The sequence below is a fragment of the Dipodomys merriami genome, unplaced genomic scaffold, assembly GCF_024711535.1.
Source record: "Dipodomys merriami isolate MVZ:Mamm:240054 unplaced genomic scaffold, mDipMer1.0.p SCAF_39, whole genome shotgun sequence".
NCBI lineage: Eukaryota > Metazoa > Chordata > Mammalia > Rodentia > Heteromyidae > Dipodomys > Dipodomys merriami.
Window position 1 is genome coordinate 2,600,096 of NW_027205492.1, and position 24,715 is coordinate 2,624,810.

The following is a 24,715-nucleotide window of genomic DNA, read 5'->3' on the forward strand; positions in this document are numbered from 1 at the left end:
GATCTTTGTGGCATTGTTTTCTCTTAGTTCCCCAGAGACTAAAATCACAATTGGGACATAATAGGTAGTCAAATATTTGGATGGATGGATGGATGGGTAGATGGATCGATGGATGGATAAATGAAATAAATATTTTTATGCATCCACAATATTCTGTGTCTTCCAAATTTCCCATAATGCACACAAACTATTTCTCTATTTACATAAATAATTGGATTCAATTTAGCGCCACTTCTTGCTAGGAACTATTCTTGCGTTCTCAGGTGCAAGTGTTTAGTTTTTGTTTTATTTTTCCTCCTTTGCCCTCATAGAATGCTGGATCACTGAGTGGACTCTAAGCCTTTTCATTGTCATATTCCATTGGTGGGCATTTCTTTTTTTTCTTTTTCTTTTTTTTTTTTTTTTTGTCGGTCGTGGGGCTTGAACTCTGGGCCTGGGCGCTGTCCTTGTGCTCTTCAGCTCAAGGGAAGCACTCTACTGCGTGAGCCACAGTACCACTTACAATTTTCTAGTGGTTTATTGGAGATAAGAGTCTCATGGACTTTCCTGCCCAGGCTGGCTTTGAACCGTGATTCTCAGAGCTCAGCCTCCTGAGTAGCTAGGATTACAGGCATGAGCCGCCAGTGCCCGGCTCCATTGGTGGGCATTTCTGTCTGTCCCATTTGAACCTAAGTTTAATAATAGTGTTAAGCTTTAACTACAAGAGCAAGAAATGACGTGAAGTCCACTAGGTCTGATTTTCTTGTAGATTAGGATGGTCCCATATAGTGTGAGATCTATTTAAACAATAGCAAATATATTTCAGAAAATTTTACATTCTCTATATTTTCTTTGCTCAGAATGTCACTGGATATGTTTATAAAAAGCCCAGGACTTTTATTGAACACCCTCTCCTCTTACCTCTGTTCTTTGGGCCATGGTGTATCATTTATGTATTTATGTTTCCTAACCAAGGGCCCAATGACTGAGAAAGCAGCATGGGCAAGCAAACAGAGGATTTATAGCTGCATATTTCCACCTTGTACTTCTTGTCCTTGTACCTAGAAGACTGGCCTTCATGCTCAAAGCGTTAACCAGAAGAAGGGAAATTACGTAATCTTTTCAACAATTATCAAAAGGTAGGCAGATTGTTTTCAAGTGGCTTTCTGAGATGTGTGTGAATTTTTTTTTCAGCTTAGCTATGAGGATCACAGATGTTCCTTTAAGAGAGGTAGCTACCTGGGCACTGATGATTCACACCTGTCACCCTAGCTACTCAGGAGGCTGAGGTCTGAGCATTACGTTTCAAAGCCAGTCTGGGGTTGGAAAGGCTGAGTGACTCTTATTGCCAATTAATCATCAAAAATCCAGAAGTAGAGCTGTTGTTCAAGTGGTAGACTATTAGACTTGAGCAAAAATCACTCAGGGACTGTGTTCAGGCCCTGAGTTCAAGACCCAGGAACAGAACAGTTCACACACACACACATACAAGAAGTAGCTGTCTCTAAAAGATATTTTAACATGAAATATCGAATCTATATGAAAAACTACAAGTTAAAATATAGCACCCCAAATCTAGCATCATAGATAACTGAGTTATGGTTTTCCATTCCCATGAACATATTCATGTTCATTCTCTTTTTCTACATACTACATACACATGCACACATATATACATACCCCCCCACATAATTGTATACTATTAACTTTCGGGTTTAAAAGTAATATAATCGTTATTATATATGTATGCTTCTGTAGTTCCTGTAGTTTTTGTTAGATACATTCATGATGAAGCATAGAATATGAATTCAGTTCTTTTCACTGATAATATCTAGTTTTCCCTTGGGTGAGTACATGACAGTTTATTCTTTCTATTAATGGAATATTTAGATTTATTGATTTTTTTAAACATCTAAGAGATTTGAGGCCTTTCAGCCACTAATGTAGTGTCTCTTAATTTAGCTAGCTCTCTTAAAATTTGTTCAGCATAAATTTTCCTAGTTCTTATATGCTTTGACTTGCATTGAGGTACCTTCATTTTTGTTCTGAAAATTAAAAAAAATTAAATATAAAATATCTTCTCAGAAGTACATGAGATCACTGAATTTTCATGAACATTTTATTCCAGTAACCAGACACAGACCAAGTAAATAGTTATCTGGATCACAGATGCCTTCATTGCTTCTCTCTAATCACTAGCATTCAGAAAGGTAACTGGCACATTAATAATTTTTAACTAAATTTTCTAGTTATCTTGTAAAATATAAGTGGCTTGTATACTGATCTGATATCTAGGAACTCTAATGTAGCCTTTTGCCATTTCTAGTATTCTACATTCATTAATATGTTCATTTATACTGTAGTATAATTTCCTGTATGCAAATATGCCATATGTGATTGGTATATCATTTTGCTTTCTTTCCAGTAATTTTCCATAAAAATTTCTTTCCACTGGCTATATTAATATTGTATAAAGAGAAGCAAGGTTAGGATTTTTCTTCCTCAGATTTCTTCCTCGTTTTTCCTTGGGTTTCAGTGAAATATTTTGAAATTTCATCATTTTCTGATGTTTATTGTGTTTTTTTAAGGTGTCCTTTATCAAATTAAGGAAGTTCTTTTTAATTCTAAGATTTATGGGCTATTTTTAGTTTACTGTCAATGGGTTTTTAATTTTGGCAAGTGATTTTATGCATCTATTCAGTGATGGTTCTTGTATTTGGATTGATTAATGTGATAATTACATTAACATATTTCCCAGTGCTAGACAGCCCTTGTATTTCCTCGCTGAATCCAACTTTGTCACCATCTATTAATCTTTTCACTTTGTAAAGTTTTAATTGATATTACATATGCATATCATAAATCAAAAGCAAGCAGCTTGGAGACTTTCCACAAAACAAATGCTCCCATGTAGCCAGTATTGACACAGCCTTACCAGAACTTCAAAAACCTGGGGATGCCCACATCAGCCCTTTTGTATGGACACCATATATGCTAATGTGACTTCATTGATGTTTCTGTATGGAATCTTAAGCACATATTTTTACATTTTGATTTTTTTCTTTGCCCTTATGTGTGTGAGAATTTATCACATAGTCTACTCTCATTGTGTTCGATGTTGCATTGCCTGAATATCCTTCCAGGTATTTATTCATTGTATTGCTGATGGTTATTTCTATTTGCCTCCTGTTATTAAGCATAGTCTGTTACAAACACCCTTTGATAGATCTTTTTGTTGAACACAGTATGTATTTTATTGGGAATATCCCAAGAAGCAGAATCACTGGAATTGTCTACAGTATTTTACATTTAGTTTCTCTGTATTTTAAGGATCTGTAAAACTAGAGCCCTGTGTTAAATTCAGGCTGATGGTTGTTTTTTATGAATAAAGTTTTATTGAAACATGGTTGTAGCCATTTATTTTCCGTAAATAAATTTTTGTCTATAGTTCTTTGAGCACACCACAATAGCAGCATTAGAGTGGTGATAGCGGTAATGTCATAACTTGTAGGTCCTAAAATATTTATTATCACTTTTTGACAGAGATCGTTTGCTGTTCTCTGCTGTACAGTGTCAAATAGTTTTCTAAACTGGTCATTCCAATTTACACTACATTACTCTAATGTGGTGTGTGTGTGTGTGTGTGTGTGTTTGTGTGTGTATATTTTTACTGAACTTTACATTGGACTGGAATTTTCTATTTCAACACTCGAATATTTTTCTACCATCATCCAATTTTCACTAGCTTACATATTCCCTTCATGATCTCTTCATTGACTTCCGTAAGAGTGAACAAACGCTTAAGTCCTAACTGCCTCTTCATATTTATATAAATAATACATATACAGAAACAAACGCTAAGATATGGAAATGAGACTTCTTTTCTTTCTTTCTTTCAATTTTTAGTTTTTTATAATTGTGTCTTCTTTATCTTATATATAGTGTATTAAAGTGTACTCAAGGGTTGAGGGGAAGGTACAAAACTCGAGGGAAAAAGGGTGAGAAAGTGCAGCAGTGGAGCTCATTGGACATGGGCAGAAGTGAACTAACTACACAACTCCTGGGTGGAGATGGGAGGGAGGGACTAGGAGAGAATGAGGGAACAGAAGGCACTGGACAAAAGGAAATGTCCTCAGTACCTGACTCACGTAATTGTAAAGCCTCTGTACAGCATCTCTCTAATAACAATAAGGTAATTTTTAAAAAAGTGCTTCTATATTTCCAAGTAATTTAGATATCTGTAATTTATCTTTTTAAATTTTAACTTAATTTCACTGTGGTCAGAGTATATAGTGTGATATATGCTCAAAACTTTTGAAATGTTCCTTCCTGATGATTATTGATTTTATAACTTTTTATGTGTTTGGGGACAGAATGTATATTTTCTCAATACTGGGGGTAGCATTTTATATTTATCAACTGGGTGGAGAGTATTAATTTTTAAATTTTTTATTGTAAAGATACTGTACCAGAGGGGTTACAGTTACACGAATAAGGTAATGAGTACATTTCCTATCAAGCATTGTTACCCCTCTCCTTTGTTTTTTCCCTACTATCCCTTTCCTTCTCCACCTCGCCAACTCCTCCCTACCCCCACTGAAGTTGTAAAGTTCATTTTCAACATAGTGTCTCCTATGTCTTAGTATTACAATGGGTCAACCTGTATCCTTGTTTCAGCATTTTGTTATATTAATTTTGTAATGTAAATCTTGTATTTCTCTATTTATTATTTGGCTGTCCATATGACAATGATAGAGATATTCACCTGAAATCATTTCCAGGCACTTTTTACAATATGTACACAAACAGCCTCTTAGGGTTTTTTAAACAGGCCAAGAACTATGGATTCTGAAGGACAGTACACATGCTGATTTCACTATTTGAAATGTCCTCCTCCAATCTATGACCTTGATTGATTTCCAAAGGTAGGTCACTTCTTCAGGGAGTTTCTATTGTTATCACAATAAATAAACCTCTTCCTCCAAATCTTTCTGTAGTTTTACTCTCATTTATTTAGTCTTTCTTAAGACTTATAAATACTTGAAATCTTTATTATGCTATCTATCCAGGAAAATGAAACTACATAAGAGGAGGAATTTCTATTTATCCATTGTTATTTCCTCAATCCTTAGAAGTATGTATGGCATAAAAGTGACAGTAAACCATTTGGTCAATGAAAAAATATCAGGAACCTCACATTGTCCAAATTTGAAATTTTTATGCAGTTTTATTCAAAGTTGGCTTTATAGATTTGGGGACCATGTTGTTATATGCATACTGGTTAGAAATTGTAAATCTCAGTTCACTCAAAACTTTCCTAACTGGAAAATTAATCAAATCCTCTTTAGTGAGATATCATTCCACTTTCATTGATGTCATCTGGGATTGCTCAATGTTATTCCTATTACTATTTTCTTCACTTCTGACATCCAGATTCTCAGTATTCTTATATTTTAAATGTTTCTTTTAAAATGTAACCAGTTATATTTTTAACTAAATGTTAGAATTTCATGTTTAAACCACATAGTTTAGTTCCTTTGCAATTATTAAGTACATCAATAAATTAGGAACTACCTGTACTATCCTTTATTATCTTGCTCTGAAGTGACCTTTATTTTCTTCTTGCCTTTCTTAAATTTTATTGAGCTTCAAATTACATCTTATTTCAAATCTAGCCACAGTCTGTCTCAAAATATTGTACTGGATTCTGTGATAGGCAGGGGTCAATTATGTAGACAATTCTATGAAATTTATTCATCCATATAACAGCTACACAGCATGTCTTATGCTCCAGAAGAAGGCAAGGAAGATCTACAATATACCATCAGACAGTATTCAAATATCAACTCTGCACCAAGAAAGTCAGCTTGAGTTTCTACTAAAGATGATTCCTCCCTTTCTTTTTCCTTATTTTACTTCCAACTTAACAACCTACTCACTAGACATATAGCTCTGTATGTCTTGTGACAAATTGAATTCCATAGCTATTTGTTGAGACGACAGATTTTTAGGGTCACAGATGAGTAGTGACTTTGATATGAGCAATAGGAAATATTGCTTTAAGTATATAAAGTAACACTTCCCTGAATATCAATAAGATGCATCTACCCTTCTGCTTAGTCTGCAAAGGACATAGATTATTCATAATCTTCTTTTGACATTGGAAGGAAAAGAGAAGCAAGAGTTATATTTGCCCTTTGACTGTGTTTTCCATTGGGATTTGATTAAAGAATGTTTTATTTTATTCATTATAATTTTTAAAGCTAAGTAAAAGTTTGAGACACAACATACAGTTGAAGGCTTTCCTATTCTCCTTTCCTCACAGGTCCTATAACTATCAACATGAATCAATTCTAGGCAGAAAAATTCAAAGCCATTGACTTGGTAGTAGTGGATTATGTTATGGTTATTAATGGTTAATTAGCTACTGGAAAGAATTGGGGAAATACGGCTTCTTTCTGTTTACTTTTTCATCCTTGTAACATTTCCCACCTTAGTAAATGTTGTACATACATTAAATGTATATAATATCCATGCACATTAATAATGACTTAAATGATGTACATAGACTAGACCCTAATGTTCACAAGTATATGGTTTCAAGGACACTGCTTTTGAGGGATCTATGAATGCTTAGGATGTGTAGAGTTCAGTACTAAACTGTTGATGTTTGATTCATTTTTATATAATGCCACTATTAAACATACTATGCACTGAAGATACACCACTTTTAGAAAATTTTTAAATTCATAACATTCCACCTTTAAAAATGTAACATTTTCATTTCATCACTTAAATTAAGTCATTCACTTTTTCCTCTCCTGGGGGGAGGGGTGCACCATTTACTTTGGGGAGGGCAAATTTCACAAAGTGAAGAGGAGAAAAACATTCTTAGCTCACAAAGTTTCAACACAACTGAGGATTACATGGGACTCACTGAGATCTCCTCTATATCAATTAAGCTGAGTAATCCACCCTCTGAAATTTAAAAGTGTTTTTGATTTGCTGTTGGGTTTGGTTTTGCTGTTTGCTTTTATTTGTTTGTTTATGGTCAAGCTTGGTTAAAACTTCACATAATAAATCTGTGAAGAGGAAAGTATGCCTACCGTATACATTTACCATACCTGTGTATGCAGAGAAAGTGAATACAGCAAAGCTCGATAATGTGGTTTGCAAAGGCAAAAAAGAATGAGTCTGCTGGTTTGTGCAGGTCTTGAGCCTGATGACTCGTCCACATCATTCAGTGAGCACAGCCCTATGGACTTTCTCTGGCTCCTCATCCCAGTTCACACCTTGGGCCTCCTCATTGTTCTAATTCTCTGTGGTGATACTGTCTTTCAGTTGAATCCAGTTTCCAGGATCTCTTCTCCTGTCTTTTCTGCTTACCATCTTTGTCCACAGCCCAGATCATTGCCCCTCAGGTGTAATTGTGCCTCACCTTATGCTCCCATTCCGGATCCTGAGAAATGCTACGCAGTGGGTTGGGTAATTCCTGGGTAGTGTATCTTCTATGACTTGAGAAAAAGCAAATGAAGATTTCTTTTACTATCAGGGCTCCTTGGAAGCCCACAACTTTGAGAAGTTATGTAGTATGCACACACCTATACAGAGATACATACATTGATAATGCATATATATATATGGGTGTGTGTGTGTGTGTGTGTATATATATATATATATATATATATATATATATATGTGGGTGGGTGTGATAAATTGGTATCAGTTCAAGATTACAGAATAAACTCATAACATGTAACCTGACCTTGAAATATTCCCTTCTGGAATACTCAGAATCCATGAAAATCTTTGGATGAGGGGTGCATCTGTGCCCCTTCCTTGAAACACACATGCTAAGACGAATGTCCTCCTGGATCCTAACAAAGTCTCACTAAAAGAATCTGAGGCAGCAGAGAGTGGTATTTCTCCAAACAGACAGAACTGCATTCCAGTTCTGTTCAGACCCAGGATTCCAGGTCTACACAAGGTGTGGGGCCTTGACCAGGTAACTTCCTCAGGACAGGCTACTTTATCCTCTAGTGAAAACAAACTCCAACTTCAGTGGCTTGAACACAATACTTCTTTCTCACTTATGTTCTATGTCAATGCAGAGTAGGAGGAGGGACAGTGCGAATCCTCCTTACACCTAGACTCAAGCTGAGGAAGCAGGTGCCAGACCTGAGCACATGGTGGACCATGGAAACTCTTTTTGCTTCCATCTAGAGGAGATGTCTGTCACCTACACACACTGAGGTATATCTAACCCAAGATGGGAGAGAATGCTAACCCCTGCATTTGTTCAGGTAATGGAACAAAAGTCAGAATAGATATAGATTTAGATATAGATTGAATTCCATAGCTATTTGTTGGGATGACAGATTTTTAGGGTCACGGATGAATAGTAATTTTGATATGAGTGATAGGAAATACAGATAGATAGATAGGTAGATAGATAGATACATACATACATACAAACATACATACATACATACATACATAGATGGATAGAGATATCACTAAAAAAGTAGATAGATATCACTAAATAAAAGTATTTGATATGTATTATAAATATATTCAAAAGCCTTGCATTTGTTCAGAAAATAAATAAAAAGATATATATATTTGATATGTATCACAAATATATTTTCATATGTCACTAACATGTTTGATACATATCACCATATTATCCTACCAAGGTATTTATCCTTGGCAAGTTGTCCACATAAAATAGGACAATGATAAGGAAAGAAATAGGATACACTATAATGTCTTAATGCATGAAGTGCCTAACCTGTGGCTGAGCCAACAATTGGCGGATATTAATTCACTTCTGCTTACAGTTTGTTCCTTCCTTGCCAGACTTGAGAATAGAGGGATTTAGCAAGAATATGCCAGGGGCCCGGTTTCCAATTCTACTAAGAAGAGGATGAAAATGGGTTATAATGGTAGCCAGAGGGCAGGAGTCCAGGCTGGCCAGCCAGCCCCAGGGATCAGGTACAATTTAATTTCCTGCAGGATTTTTTTTTTAAAGCACAAAATAGCTAGCCCTCTAGAAAAGCACAGAGAAAGTTCACAAACAGTTTGCACAGGTAGCCTGATCTTTGAGGTTGATGTATGGTTTGCATCTCAATGTAGGCTGGCACTTTCATTAACATATTTAATCATGCTTTTATCTTTAATCATCAAATGGCTTAATAGTGTGCATTGTATTCCCAGGCTTGAAATAACAATGGTTATGTGGTTCTGTGATAGATGTTTTTAATAAAATCAGTAATTACCCTTTCTGTGTGTATGTTGTTGTATTATCTTTCTGTTTCCTTTTTTAATTGTGTCTTTTAGGTATGTGAAACCAAAAAAAAAAAATGAGGGAGAGTCCTCAAAATACCTTTTATTTTATGTTTTAGCAGTGTGTGCCTAGTGGGAGAAAGGTGGATCCTAATGTGTGCATTGTTAATGCATACTTCATACAGGAAGCGTGGGAGCTAGAAAAAAAAATGGGCTTCACAGTCAAATCAATGTGGGTTCACATGGCTGCTGTGTGCGGGAGCGCTGGCTACAGGGCCTCTCTGAACTGAACATCTAAATCTGTAAAGATGGCATAGCAATATTCTTGACAGAGTACCACAAAGAACACAAACTTTTTTTGAGGGGAGGATATCAGCACGAGGGCTTGAACTCAAGGCCTTGCTTTCTGGTTTGGCTTTCTTCAGTCAGGGCTAGCGCTCTATCACTTGAGCCACACACCTCCACTTTTATCTTTCTGCTGGTGAACTGGAGAGAAGAGTCTCCTCAGATCTCAGTGTCCTGAGTAGCTCTGATGACAGGCATGAGCCATCAGTACCTGGTTTAGGGATGTTGCAAAAGTGATTTTACTTTCTCTCTAGGAAGCTAGAATCCTTTCTAAATGGTTTATGAAGAGACAGTAACTCATTTTGTCCCCAATGCAAGTTAAGGTACATTGAAGATCCCTAGCTCATAGGAGGAACACTAAGTTACACAGAGGTGCAACAACCTGTCCATCATTCTATGCCTCATAAGCAGTGCAGCTGGAAGTTCCAAGACACCATAAATCAGGGAGTTGCTTCTGCTATGATTGGTCCCATGGGCTGCTGGCCTGGGAACTTTGGGCCATATTATGTTTTATGCTGCCCTTTGCATGTGTCCTTTGACTTAATTTGATCCTAGTCAAAATGCCATGTGGGGTAGCATTCCACATACTCCTTCCTCAATATCTGATATAAAATTAGCATCTATTTATGCTCATAGGATCTTACTTGGTCAAATAGTACAGATAAGAGAAAAAAATAAGTCTGGTTCTGATTATATTGTTGAAGGAAATCTCCATGAAATGAGTATATTGTAGCTACCATTTTATAAACTGAAGGGCTGTTAAAAAATACTTTCATCTATCATTCAGTTAGCGAATATGTAGTGAGTATCCATTTAGAGCAATCTCCTAGAGAATAATGAATACTATCTACACAAGCTTTCAACTCTATTCCTTCCTTGAGGGAGGATCAGGAAGTGTAATCAAACCAGATAGGTTGATCCTGGCCTCTGGGTAGAGTAAGAACATGGTCTTCTCCTCTTTTATCCACATTGGCTTTCATCTACTCCTTCCTGATTAGGAATTATAATCAATCTCTACAGCCTGGTCCTGGCCTCTGGGTAGAGAATAAACTGTGGATGCCTCCTCTTTTAGATGGAAATGTCCCAGCATCTCTGTCCGACCATCTATAAATAGAATTACATTACCCAAAACCCCAAAATATATGAAAATATATAGTATCTTATTAGGCATAAATCAGGCACAGGATAGAGACTGTTTCTACACTGGTTTTATCATTCCCAAGAGATAAGGACCTCAAAGGCACATAGCATGCCAGGCATAAAAACACCACCATCCTGCCTAATGTCATACACAAGTCCAAGGCCCATTGTCTATCTGCTTCAAATACCCAGTAACCTTGAAAATGTCCCAGGAAGAAAAAGGGCTATGATCACATCAATGCCAGTCACATTGTAGGAGAATGTTCACAAGCCTTCTCTGTTTAGGAACTGGTCGTTTGTAGCTTACATTCTTCTGGAATAATTTAGATTTTTTTTTTTTTTTGCAATGAGTTCCTGGAACTTTGCTTAAAGTGTACCTGCAGTTTTACCTTCTGAATGCATGGGTCCATACACTATAATGTTGTGTGGAGGTGGGAAGGGGAGGGGTCTTTGTTTTTGCTCGTTTTTTTTTTTTTTTAAGAGAGTTTCAGAGTCTGGGTGCCATTTCTTAGCTTTTTGGTTCAAGGTTGGCACTATGCCACTTGAGCCATGGTTTGGGGTGATTAATTGGAAACAAGACTTTCTGGACTTTTAATTGGAAAAATGAGTTTCAAACATCCCAGGGAATGCCTTCAAACTGTGATCCCCCAGATCTCAGCCTCCTGGGTAACTAGGATTACAGGCATAAGCCACTGCTGACTGACTAAAGTGGTTTTATTTTTTTATTTTTTTTTTGTTTTTCAAAAAGAACTGTACATAGAAAGAGAAAGGGAATTTACAAAGACATGCTATCGTGTCCACACAAGAACTCAGATTCCTCCAAAAAGTAGTTCTTTATTTTCCAGGCTAAAAAAGACTGAGCGAAACAACCTTTTCCATTATCTCACTGGGCCAGAAACCAGACAAAGGAAGAGAGCTGAGGGTAGCTGAGGAGAGAATAAAGACACAAATCAACGTGACTACAAACAACCGAGTATGGGGGCCCTGGAAGCAGGTGGGGAAGCCATTTCCCTCTATTCATTTTGCAAACTAAATTAGAAGAAAGCTTCATTCCTCAGCCAGAGCCGTCATAAGAACCCTGAGTTTGAAATAATCTTTAAGTTGAAAGTATTAGCGAAGACTTTGCCTGTTCTGCACATAATAGCAGAGGTGCTGATAGACAAGAATCTCCCCAGCTGAGGCTAGCAGGAGGCAGTACCAGTGGGGAGTCTGGGGCGGGGAGGAATCTGTACAGTCCAGAGGAAGAGGAGTCAGGAGGGAGGTGGGATAAGCACTTTTGTCTTAGGCAGAATTGAGTTGAAGTCAGTCATCGCTGCTTAGGGCATTTAGACGTGAGGTTTTCATGGACAACACTAGTGACATGCATTAGCTCTCCAACAGTGTTCCTGGAGGAGCCTGTTTGCTAAAAGCTAGATAAAGACCACAAAATACGCCTCTGGAAATTAGCAGGTGATACATCTAGCCTAATTTTGCTGCCAAATGGGTAATAACTGAGAGTTCATCCACTTTTAAAAAATAGATCACTGTCCTTACAAGGTATATTTTCATTTTATCATGCTATACTTACCTCCTTTGTGGACCTGCCTCTCTTATTTTCTAAATCGAAGCTGTTTCTAGCAATAGTAACCTCCCCCCGCCCCCGCCCCAAAGAAACACCTGCTTTATTCTAAGATAATCACCATTCTTTGGGTTTAATTTTGTCCAGTGTATACATTCTATTTCAAAGTTAGTTCCATACTTGAACAGAAGATAAAATCCAGCCAGGTGCTGGTGGTTCACACCAGTAATCCTAACCACTCAGGAGGCTGAGATAGGAAGACTGTAGTTTAAAGATAGCCTGAGCAGAAAAGTCTATGACATTCTGATCTCCAAATAATCAGAAAAGGCCAGAAGTAGAAGTGTGCTCAAGTGGTAGAGCCCCAGACATGACTGGATAAGCCAAGCAAAAACATGAGGTCTTGAATTCAATCCCCAGTCACACACACACACACACACACACACACACACACACACACACACACACACACACACACACACACACACACACACACACACACACACACACACACACACACACACACACACACACACACACACGGTACAATGGTCAAGGCTCTATTCCTGTCCTCTGGAGCTGAGTTCTCTTTTTTCTGTCTCTGCAGTCAACGACACTTCATGATTTAGGAACAACCTTCAAGGGATATTCCATGTTGAATTGTATGTCTGGCACCCTCATCACTTGTTAGGATGTAATGTTGACATCCCTGTTTAAACAAAACACAAAACAACAAAGAAACAACTTTGCACAGTTACAGCGTATGTCCCAATGACTCCAACTCTCAGGGGTCTTTTCTGTAGTCTGGTTTTGCCTTTTTGAGAGTATCATGAACTGGAGGCATGGCATCTGGTTGTTACATGTATTGATAATTCTTTGAAGTTGCTGCATAATATCCCAACAAGCCAATATCCCACAGTCTGCACATGCTCTAACCTGACAAAGCTCATCCCTTTTTGGTTATTAGGCATGAAACAGTTATCAGCATCCATATACGTGTTTGTGTGTAAGCATAACTTCTCATTTCTCTGCCATAGACTACCTGGTAGTTGCATTGCTGATGGGTTTTTTGCTAGGATCTATTGACTCGATTAAGAAACGGATCAAATGCATTCGTATATTTATGTTTATTTTTAAAGATGAATGGAGGTGGCTGTGGACACTAATTTGCTTTTGTGTCTCTTGAACAGGGTGGATTAACAATTGTTCTAGATTTATCAGTATATTTGATTAATCTTAGTCATTGAAAGGTAGTATAACATTTTGTAGTTAGTGTGTTTTATGTTACTGTGTTCTACATTGCTTTTTAAAAATTCTGTCATATTTTCTAGGTACAGAATCCTTATGATATCAGTTACTTCCTACCTCCCTTGAAGGAGTCAGTATTTTATGTTTTTTTTAATGTGTTAATTTCTAGGTACTTTCTAATATCTAGTTCCTTTGGTTTACATTGCTTTGCAAACTAATTTCTTGAATAGGCCCCTTAAATTTCCCAATTAACAAAGATGAGGGACTGTGAATTAAGTCCACAGAGCACTGCTTTAGTTGTGTCCCATCTACTTTGAAAGGTCTTGTTTTATTGTCAGTTCCCATGTATTCTCTAATTATGGTATTGATTTCCTCTTTCACTTGAAATTGTTGTTTTGTCCTTATTATTCCCTTAAATTTCTGGGTGCAGGGGCATTATGGCACATTCAAAGTCCACAAAATCACACTATGAAGAGCACCCCAAACCAAGAGTTTATTAAGTAGTACATCATTAGTACCTCCTCTGAGGTTCCCTTTGTCACCTCCCTCCTAAAGCATACCACTTACCATTCCTACAGGCAAACAATAATTCCAATTCAGTGCTAATCATTAAATGAGTTAGGTGTATAAGCAAAGCAGAGTGATCTCTTTTTCTTCAACCCTCTTGCCAGTGGAATCATAGTGAATGCATTCCACTGTAATTTACATTTCTCCCAGCACAGTTTTGGAAATGCATCCATTCTGATCCTTGCACCTGTAGTTTTTGCATTTCCACTTTTATATAGTATCTTATTGGGTATAAGTAGCACAAGTTATTTATGCACTTTACAACTGATGGGCCATTCAGATTGTTTCCAATTTTTTCTTGTATGAATATGCTAAAACATATTGTTGTGCATAATCCATGATAAACATGAAGGAGAATTTATCTGGGTTAGCTATTTCAGAGAAGCCTTTCCAGCATAGAAAATGTGTCTGTCTTTAATAATAAAAGGGCCAATTTTACCTGCAGTGGTTCCTAAATTAATACCATTCTCAGCACCCTGTGGTTCCATCTCCTTAATTATGTTTCACAGGCCATATTACTTTCTGGTTTTTCACATGTAGGATGTGAAACCATTTCACATATTACTTTTAATACATATGCCTGGGATTTTTGTACATTCAGTTCTTTGCGATTATTCATACTTTATGAAATGTCTTTGTTCAGTTTCTCTTCTTATTTCTAAATGTCATTTTAAAACTTGATTCACTGAAACCGATGATTTTGTCTAGATGTACGTTGGTTGTGAGTTTTGTATGTTGCAATTTTTTTCTCCCATTGTGTGGCTTATCTTTTTCAACTGAATATGAACACAAAATTCAAGATTTAACACATTGGAATACATTCACATTAATACAAGTATGATCCTCAAGGACACTTTTTTCTCTATCCCACCATCATAAACATTTTCCCTATTTTTTCTTTACATGAAAAAGATTGGAAGCCTGGTACCAGTGGCTCGCACTGTAATCCTAGCTATTTCATAGTCTGAGATCTAAGGATCGTAGTTCAAAGCCAGCCCATGCAGTCCATTAAGAGTCCATTAGACTCTTATCTCCAAGTAGCTACCAGAAAAACAGAAGTGGCATTGTAGCTCAAAGTGTTAGGTGCTAGCCTTGAGTGAATAAGTTCAGAGACAGCGCCTAGGCCCTGAGTTCAAGACCCATGACTCCCCCACACACACACACAAAATGGCATTCTCATAGGGGACTACATTTGTCAGAAATGGGTAACAGTGACTCACACCTGTAATACTAGCTACCTCAGGAGGCTGAGAACTGAGAATCACAGTTTGAACACAGCCAGCCTGGGCAAGAAAGCCTGTGACACTCTTATCTTCAATTAACTACCAGTAAAGTCAGAAGTGGAGGTGTGGCTCAAGTGGTAGAGAGCTTAGTCTTGAGCTCAGGGGACAGCACCCAAGCCTTGAGTTCAAGCCTCCAAAACACATGCACGTGCGCGCGCGCGCGCGCACACACACACACACACACACACAAAGAAATTCATTGTTTGCATGGTAAGTGATTGGATCCTAATCCATTTTTCTATATGAGTAGTTCATTGCCATAGGTATTCCCATTTACAAAACAAGTCAGTAAGTATATAAGGCTATTTATAGATTTCAATCCCTATATAAAATCACACTGTTAATTTTTTCATCTCATAGAAAACATTTATTATTGAGATGACAACCTCTCCTATGGCTTTTTCTTCCTCTTCTCTTCTTTCTTAGCAGTACCAGGGTTGAACCAAGGGCCTCGCATTTGCTAGGCAAGTGCTCTACTATTGATCATATCCGCAGGCCAGCTTCTTATTTGCGATAGCCTATTCTGCATAAATTAGACAAATCACTTGTCAAGTTCTGTGAGGAGTTATATTTTAATTGCCATTGGGTGTATAAATTCAGTGGGGAAGAGCTGACATCTTAAACATATTGACTGTTATTTTTATCCAATAATGTCTCTATCAAAATAGCTTTAATACCTTTAAGTAGAATTTGATAATTTTCTGCATCAGAAATATATGCCAGTTATTCAGTCATACAAAGTTATGTTTTGCTGCTGTATTTATTATCATTTTAATAGGTTTTCTATTGGTGGCTATTGGTGTATGGCTTAGAAGTACAACTGAGTTTTGTGAATAAACATCTTCTTAAAGTACAATGTAAATAAAGTGCACATATCATGCGTGTAGAGCTTTATGGATTTTTCAAGTCATGGAACCTGCACCCAATGTGGAGTACATCACTAACACAACATCCAACTGGTGATGTTGACATGTGCCATTCATGAAGTCACACAGAATGTGTTCTTATGTTTGTTTTTTTTTCCCCCTTAAATCTTACATGTTTTGGGGTAGATCTGAGTGGAGTGTGGTATCATCCTGTCCATTCTCCTTGCTGTGTAGATCTGTTATTCTCCTGCTGGGTAGATTTGTAGATGATAATTTGTGCATACTGACTTGAATAGATTTTAAAATAGTTTCCATTTAGGGCCATGTAGCAGATGTGGGCATTCTTTCTTGTGTGCCTTCTTGCACACTTTAAAGCTTATTTCTGTTCAAATGTTCCTCATTGTAGAAATATCAGGGTATTTTCACAGTGTACTCTGACATACAGATTGGCTTTGCTAATGTGGTCGGACCAATGTAAGACTCTCTTGTATGTATATAAGAATTCAGTCTGCTGAGTGCCAGTGGTTCATGCTCTAATCCTAGCCAGTCAGGAGGCTGAGACCTAGAAGATTGTGGTTTCAAGGTAGACTGTGCAGAAAGATCTGTGAGACTCTCTCATTTCTAAGTAGAGGATTCTTTACTATTGCCTGTAGAGCTTATTGATTTTGTTATTCAAATCTTTCAAATCCTCATTGATCATTTTTACATTCTATTTGTTAATTTCTGGGACATGTGCAGCATTTTTAAATAGGTTGTATCACTTGAAAAAAATTTTTCTTCAGTACAGACATTTTTTTTTTTTTTTTTTTTTTTGAGTTCACCTGTATTCCTATTTAAACAATTTGTTTTTTCCCTTCCCCTCCACAAATTATACCAACATCAAATACAGTGAAAATAGGGCTTTAAAAATTAAAAATTCCTTGCATTAGTGGTTCTCAACTGGAGAGTGTACAATGGAGAGGGGTGCTATTAATAAAAAGCAAATGTTGGGCTAGGAAGGTGGCTCAGTGGTAGAGTGCTTGCCTTGCATGCCTGAGGCCCTGAGTTCGATTCCTCAGCACCACATAAGCAAAAAGAAAAAAGCTGGAAGTGGCGCTGTGGCTCAAGTGGTAGAGCGCTAGCCTTGAGCTGAAGAGCTGAGGGACAGCACCCAGGCCCAGAGTTCAGGCCCCACGACTGGACCCCCCAAAAAAAAATAAAATAAAAAGCAAATGTAAAGCCAATACAGATATTTAATTTTTTTTGAAATGAGAAGTTTTACTGAATTTCTATGCATAGTCTTGAACTACTAAGTTCAAGTGGTCCTCTTGTCCCAGCCTTTTGAATGGCTGGCATTATAAGTGTTTATCATTGCATTATTTTTTTTTTTTTTTTAATTTTTTTTATTGTAGAGATACTATACAGAGGGTTACAGTTACATGAGTGAGGTAATGAGTACACTTCCACTTCCTCTTGAACATTGTTACCCCCTCCATTGTTTTCCCCCTACCATCCCCTCCCTCCCTCCCTTCCCCAAGGTTCTTTTTTTTTTTTTTTTTTTTTGATCGTGATTAAGTGATTACTTAATTTCCGGAAATTCACAGTATTGTGGAATAATGATGCTCATTTAAAGTCACAAGTTCATTCTAACTTTCCTGGAGCAAATTGTCTATCACAGTCTGTAATATATAACGGTGCTCATATGTTATATACCATATATGTGATCAGCAGCATGGGGATATTTAGTAGTGGTTCAACCAGATGAGTGGGAGTTCTTTGTTTCTTAAGTCCTGTTAGTTTTGTCATATCACCTAACATTTTGGATTCATCATCCACTTATCAGGGAGACCATGTACTGTTTGTCTCTTCGTTCTTGGCTTACCTCGCTCAACATGATTCCTTCTAGCTCCATCCATTTCCCTGCAAATGCCATTATTTTGTCATTTCTAATGGCTGCATAATATTCCATTGTGTATAGATACCACAATTTTTGGATCCATTCATCTGTGGTGGGGCATCTAGGTTGTTTCCATATCCTAGCTATTGCGAACAGTGCTGCAATAAACATGGAGGTGCACGTGTCCTTGTATATTGGTTCCTGTTGTTCAGGGTAGATGCCTAGAAGTGGTATGACTGGGTCGTAAGGGAGGTCAATCTTTAGCTTTCTAAGGACCCTCCAGACTGCTTTCCAAAGTGGTTGTATGAGTGTACATTCCCACCAGCAGTGTAATAGCGTTCCTCGTTCTCCACATCCCCTCCAGCATTTGTGGTTGGCTGATTTGTGGATGTGGGACATTCTGACTGGGGTAAGGTGGTATCTCAGGGTTGTCTTTATTTGCATTTCCTTCACCACCAGGGATGATGAACATTTCCTCATGTGTTTCTTTGCCATTTTTATTTCTTCATTTGAGAAGTCCCTCTTTAGTTCCCTTGCCCATTTAGTAATTGGTGTGTTGGGTTTGGGAGGGATTAGTTTCTTGAGTTCCCTGTATATACAGGATGTTAACCCCTTGTCTGATATATTGCTGGTAAATATTTTTTCCCAATTAGTTGGTTGTCTTTCTAGCTTGGTTGCGATAGCTTTATCTGTGCAGAAGCTTTTTATTTTAAGGTAGTCCCATTTGTCGAGTCTCTCTCCAATTTGTTGTGACCCTGGGACTCTGTTCAGGAAGTTCCTTCCTGTGCCTATTAGTTCAAGTGTCTCTCCTACTCTGTCCTGCAGTAGTTTCAGAGATTCAGGTTTAATGTTAAGGTCTTTAATCCATTTTGAGTTGATGTTGGTGCATGGTGATAGGCTGGGGTCCACTTTTAGTTTTCTGCATGTGGCTGCCCAGTTTTCCCAGCACCAGCGGTTGAAGAGGCTGTGTTTCTTCCATTGTATGTCTTTGGCTCCTTTGTCGAATATCAGCTGGCTGTAGGCCTGTGGATTTATTTCTGGATCTTCTATTCTGTTCCATTGGTCTTCGGGTCTGTTTTTGTGCCAGTACCATGCTGTCTTTGTTATTATAGCTCTGTAGTAGAGTTTGAAGTTCGGCATGGATAGCCCTCCCATATTGTCTTTATCCCCTAGAATTGTTTTGGCTATTCTAGGTCTTTTGTTGTTCCATATGAATTTTTGGACTGTTTTCTGTATTTCAGAGATGTACGTCATTGGGATTTTAATAGGAATTGCGTTGAATTTGTATATTAGTTTTGGAAGTATTACCATCTTTACTATATTAAGTCGGCCTATCCAGGAGCATGGGAGGTCTTTCCATTTCCTAGTGTCTTCTGCAATTTCTTTCTTTAACTTTTTATAGTTCTCATTAAATAGTTCTTTTACATCTTTGGTTAGGTTAATTCCTAAATATTTTATTTTTCGGGAGGTTATTGTGAATGGGGTTGCTCCCTTTATTTCCCTCTCTTCCTGTACATTATCAGTGTATAGGAAGGCAACTGATTTTTGTGGGTTTATTTTGTATCCTGCTATTTTGCCAAAGTGATTTATGATTTCTAAGAGTTTGGGGATGGAGTTTTTGGGATCGTGGAGGTATAGTATCATGTCGTCTGCAAAAAGGGATAGTTTAACTTCTTCTTTTCCTATGAGGATCCCTTTAATATCTTTTTCTTGCCTTATTGCCCTGGCTAAGGGTTCTAGGACTATATTGAAGAGGAGTGGAGACAGTGGGCATCCTTGCCTTGTTCCTGATTTTAGGAGAATTGGTTGTAGCTTTTCCCCATTAAGTATAATATTGGCTATTGGTCTGTCATAAATGGCTTTTATTGTTTTTAGAAATGTTCCTTCTATTCCTATTTTCTCCAGAGCTTTTAGCATGAATGAATGTTGAATTTTGTCAAAGGCCTTTTCTGCATCTGTAGCGATAATCATGTGATTCTTGACCTTGGCTCTGTTGATATGTTGGATTACATTTATTGACTTACGTATGTTAAACCATCCCTGTGTCTCTGGGATGAAGCCTACCTGGTCATAGTGAATTATTTTTTTTATGTGTTTCTGGATTCTGTTAGCTAGAATCTTGTTAAGGATCTTTGCATCTGTGTTCATCAAGGAGATTGGCCTGTAATTCTCCTTTTTGGTTGGGTCTTTGCCTGGTTTGGGGATGAGTGTGATATTGGCTTCGTAGAATGAGTTTGGGATAGCTCCTTCCTTCTCTGTTTCTCTGAAGAGCTTGAGGAGTATGGGTATTAGTTCTTGTTTAAAGGTCTTATAGAATTCTGCTGTGAATCCATCTGGTCCTGGGCTTTTTTTTGTTGGAAGACTTTTGATAGCTTCCTGTATCTCATTATAGGATATTGGCTTATTTAATTGGTTAACTTCTTCTTTGCTCAGTTTGGGCAACTTGTATTTCTCTAAAAATGCATCCATTTCTGCCCGATTTTCTTCCTTTAGAGAGTATAGCTTTTGAAAGTAGTCTGTTAGAATTGTTTGGATATCTTGGGTACGTGTGGTGATGTTTCCCGTGGCATCCCTAATCCTATTAATATGGGTTTCCTCTCTTCTTTTTTTAATTAATCTAGCCAATGGGCCATCAATTTTGTTTATTTTTTCAAAGAACCAGCTTTTTGTTTGGTTTATTTTGGTTATGGTTTTCTGATTTTCTAATTGGTTAATCTCTGCTTTTAATTTGGTTATCTGGCTTCTTCTAGTAGCTTTAGGTTCCATTTTTTCCTGTTTTTCTAGCTGTTTTAATTGCAACATGAGGTTATTTACTTGGTCTGTTTCCATTCTCTTGATGTGGGCACTGAGGGCAATAAATTTGCCCCTCAGGACTGCTTTTGCTGTGTCCCACAAGTTTCTTTGTGAGGTGTTTTCATTTTCATTGAGTTGTAGGAAGTGCTTTATTTCTTCTCTGATCTCTTCTGTTATCCAGGCATTGTTAAGGAGTGTGCTGTTCAATTTCCATGTATTGGAGAAATTTCTGCGGTATGCTTTGTTATTGAGAGCTAGCTTGATTCCACTGTGGTCAGATAGGATACAGGGGATTATGTCGATCCCTTTGTATTTGCTTAAGTTCCTTGCATGAACTATGATATGGTCTATTTTGGAGAAAGTTCCGTGAGCTGCTGAGAAGAATGTGTACTGTGTTGTTTTAGGGTGAAATACTCGGTAGATGTCAGTTAATTCCGCTTGAAGTATGGCCTCTCTTAATTCGGTAGCTTCTTTGCCAATCCTCTGGTTGGTAGACCTGTCCTTTGGTGAGAGTGGTGTGTTAAAGTCTCCTAGTATTATCGTATTGGGATCTATTTTATTCTGTAAGTTTGAGAGCATTTGTTTGACATATCTGGGTGCACCAATATTTGGGGCATATAAGTTGATGATGGTTATATCCTCCTCTTGGATTGTTCCCTTTATTAATATGTAGTGTCCGTCCTTGTCTTTCTGTACTGATTTTAATGAAAAGTTTATTTTGTCAGATATCAGGATAGCTACACCTGCTTTCTTACTGGGGGCGTTTGATTGGTAGATCCTTTTCCACCCCTTCACTCTGAGTTTGTTTGTATGTTTGGCTGAGAGGTGGGTCTCCTGAAGGCAACAGATGGATGGGTCTTGTTTTCTTATCCAGTCCTCAGTTCGTTTTCTTTTAATTGGCGAATTCAGCCCATTTATATTAAGAGAAAGTATAGAGAGATGCATTGTTGTCCCTGCCATTCCGTTTTCCTAAGTTTTTCTTTTTTCCTTTCCTCCTGTGCTTGCTCAGTTAGACTTTGAGTAATGCCTGTTTGGGGCAGGCCCCAGTTCCTGGCTGCTTTCTTCAGGTTGTGTCCCCCCTCTTAGAATTCTTTGTAATGCTGGCTTAATGTTTATGTATTCATTTAGTTTTTCTTTGCTATTAAAAGTTTTCAGTTCTCCATCAAATGTGAATGCTAGCTTTGCCGGGTAGATCAGTCTGGGTTGGCAGTTATTGGCTCTCAGGGCTCGTATGGTGCTTTCCCAGGCTTTTCTTGCATTCATTGTTTGTGTGGAGAGATCTGCAGTAATTCTTATTTTTTTCCCATTGTAGTATAGCTCCTTCTTCATTTTTGCTGCATGCAGGATTGTTTCCTTATTATTCAGATCTATCATTTTTACTATAATGTGTCTAGAAGTGTTTCTCCTGGGGTCTTGCTTGTTGGGTGTTCGATAAGCTTTTGTGATGTAGTTAAGATGGTCGTTTTTGAGGTGGGGAAAATTTTCATTGATTATCTTGTTAAATAGGTGTTGCATTCCCTTGCTCTGGAATTCCTCACCTTCGTCCACTCCAATTATGCGAAGGTTAAATTTTTTAGCATTATCTGCTTGCTCTTGAATATCCCTTTGGTTTAATTTGAGTAATTTTTCCATATCTGTCACTTTTTGGTCCAGTTGGTGTATTCTGTCTTCTGTATCTGACACTCGACCTTCCATTTCATTCACTCTGTTGACAGTGGCTTCTATTGTGGTTTGCATGGAGGAAATGGATCCCTTTATGGATTCAATGTTGGTTCTCAGAGTACTGATCTCACCTCTCAATGAGGTATGCATTACCTCTAATTTGGCGTTTATCTCACTTCTTATTGAGGTTTGTGCAGCTTCTATTTTTGCATGCATCTCTTGTTTGATACCCTGTATCTCTTTGGATAGTTCATCCTTGTGCTCTTTCAATTTCTGATAAATTTCTCGCTTTATTTCTTGAGTCATTGCCTCCAGCAACCCTTGGAAGTAGCCTTTGTCTTCCATTCCTGCTTTGCTCCCACTGGGGCTCTCCCCTGTGTGGCTGCTGGCTTTTGAGGTGAGCTTGCTGTCCTGGGTGGTAGTAAACCTTGTGATTTTTCTCTGTGATTTTCGCATGGAGGTTCAGGAGACTGCTCTTCAATTTTGTTTTGGTGTGTCTGTCTTTGCTTGGTTGCTGATTCTGTATTGGTAGAGAGAGTCTGTGCCTGATCTGAGTTCTGTTGGGAGCCTATTTCCAGCTGCTATTCTGACTTACTTAGGATTCTCAGCTCTCTGCTGTAGATTGCTGACAGTTCCCGCCTTTGGAAGGGTTGAGCAGCCTAGACTGCTTGTGTTTGCTCCTACGGGTGCTCTTGTGAAGAACAGATGCTCTGGATGCACTCTCCCAAATGCTGGAGTCTGCTATGGGCTCCTGATGTGTTTTTGTTTATTTGTTTTGGGCTGGTTGTGGGCTTGAACTCTAGGTTTGGGTGCTGTCCCTCAGCTTTTCAGCTCAAGGCTGGCACCCTACCGTTTGAGCCACAGCACCACTTCTGACCCTTTTTGCTTTTGTGATGCTGAGGAATTAGATCCAGGGCCTCATACATCCAAGACTATCACTCTATTGCTGAGCCGCCTTAACAGTCTGAGCTCCTGCTTACTGTCAGGTGCTGGCAGCCTGTGTTGCCCAATTCCCAGTCTAGGGTATATGGGTGGAGTTTTGGTGGGGTTTGGGCTTCTCTTGTCCTGGGCCTCCAGGTCTTTTGTTGTCACAGGCGTGCTTCCCGGGGGAGTGTTGTTTCCTGGTTTTCTCCCCTCTGTTGAGGCGTATGCTCAGCTTTTTACTTCAATTGGGAGGAGTTGGTTGTGTTGTTCAGGTGCCGGATCCCCGGGCTTGGTTCCGACCCCAGCCTGGAGCGCGCTTGTTAGGCCTGTGCTGATGTGTATACCCCCTAGGTTATACAGCCTGGGGGACACAGTTCAAATTTCTTCTACTGTTGGTAGTCTTGACCCAGGGGCGCTGTTCCTGGCTTGGGCATTTAAGCTCCCTTCCAGGGGTGCTCTTGCTCTAGCCTGGCCAGCTGAGTGTGCTCCACGGGCTGGTGGAGCTCTCAAACAGTTCCCAGTTTTAGTGGGTCCTGTGGTCCGGGTGCTGGGGTAGGGAGTCTAGGTCAGGGTCTGGGGATTCCCTCCAGCTCTGGTCTCCCTTGAGGGATACACTTCCCCTGTGGGGTACTCACCCTGGAGCTGGTTGTTTCTGTGTGGTGTAGGTCGTCAGTTGTTGTTGCAATCCGGGCTGGGTTGGGCGGTGGTGGCTCTGTGTGATTCTTTTCTGTCTCTGCCTCTGTCGAAGCTGTTGGGTCAAGAGTGTCCACGCTCAGGCAGCTTCTTCTCGGTACCTCTGGGGCCCAAGTGACCCCGCCGGGTTGTTGCGATCGTGATCGGGCGGGCGGGTGGTCTGCAGACAGGACCCTTTGTCGCGCCAAGCCGCTTTGGCGGGATGGAACCTCTCTGCTCGGGTGGAGAGTGCTGGATCGTTGCGATCGCGATCAGGCGGGCCGGGTGGTCTGCCGCAGGTCCTTTTGTCACTCTGCTGATGCCGAGCGGATTTGGCGGGATGGAGCCTCTCTGCTCGGGTGGAGAGTGAGGGGTGGGGGTGGGATCCTCGTGGAGACTCCCGGCTGGTAGGTTTCTCTGTTCCTGGCGATCTGCTGTTCTGCAAACCAGTACCTGATGTTCTGAAAGTGGCCCCCTGTGTCTCTGCTGTTTCTCTGGGGCTCCCACAGCCCCCGCGCCG

The 24,715-nt window shown here is 38.9% G+C and overlaps 1 protein-coding gene across 13 annotated transcripts in view; it reads right to left on the minus strand.

Annotated features, from left to right (window-relative positions):
* The window catches only part of Ptprt (protein tyrosine phosphatase receptor type T), a 992,204-nt gene that overhangs the window by 379,148 nt on the left and 588,341 nt on the right, over window positions 1-24,715 (minus strand). Inside the window, exon 7 of one of the 13 annotated variants that reach the window (XM_069989784.1) lies at window positions 12,973-13,013. The exons of the other annotated variants lie outside the window; for them this stretch is intronic. Coding sequence (XP_069845885.1) covers window positions 12,985-13,013 — 29 coding nt within the window. The 3' untranslated portion in view covers window positions 12,973-12,984. Of the gene's footprint in view, window positions 1-12,972; window positions 13,014-24,715 lie in introns of those variants that run through there. 13 annotated transcript variants of the gene reach the window in all.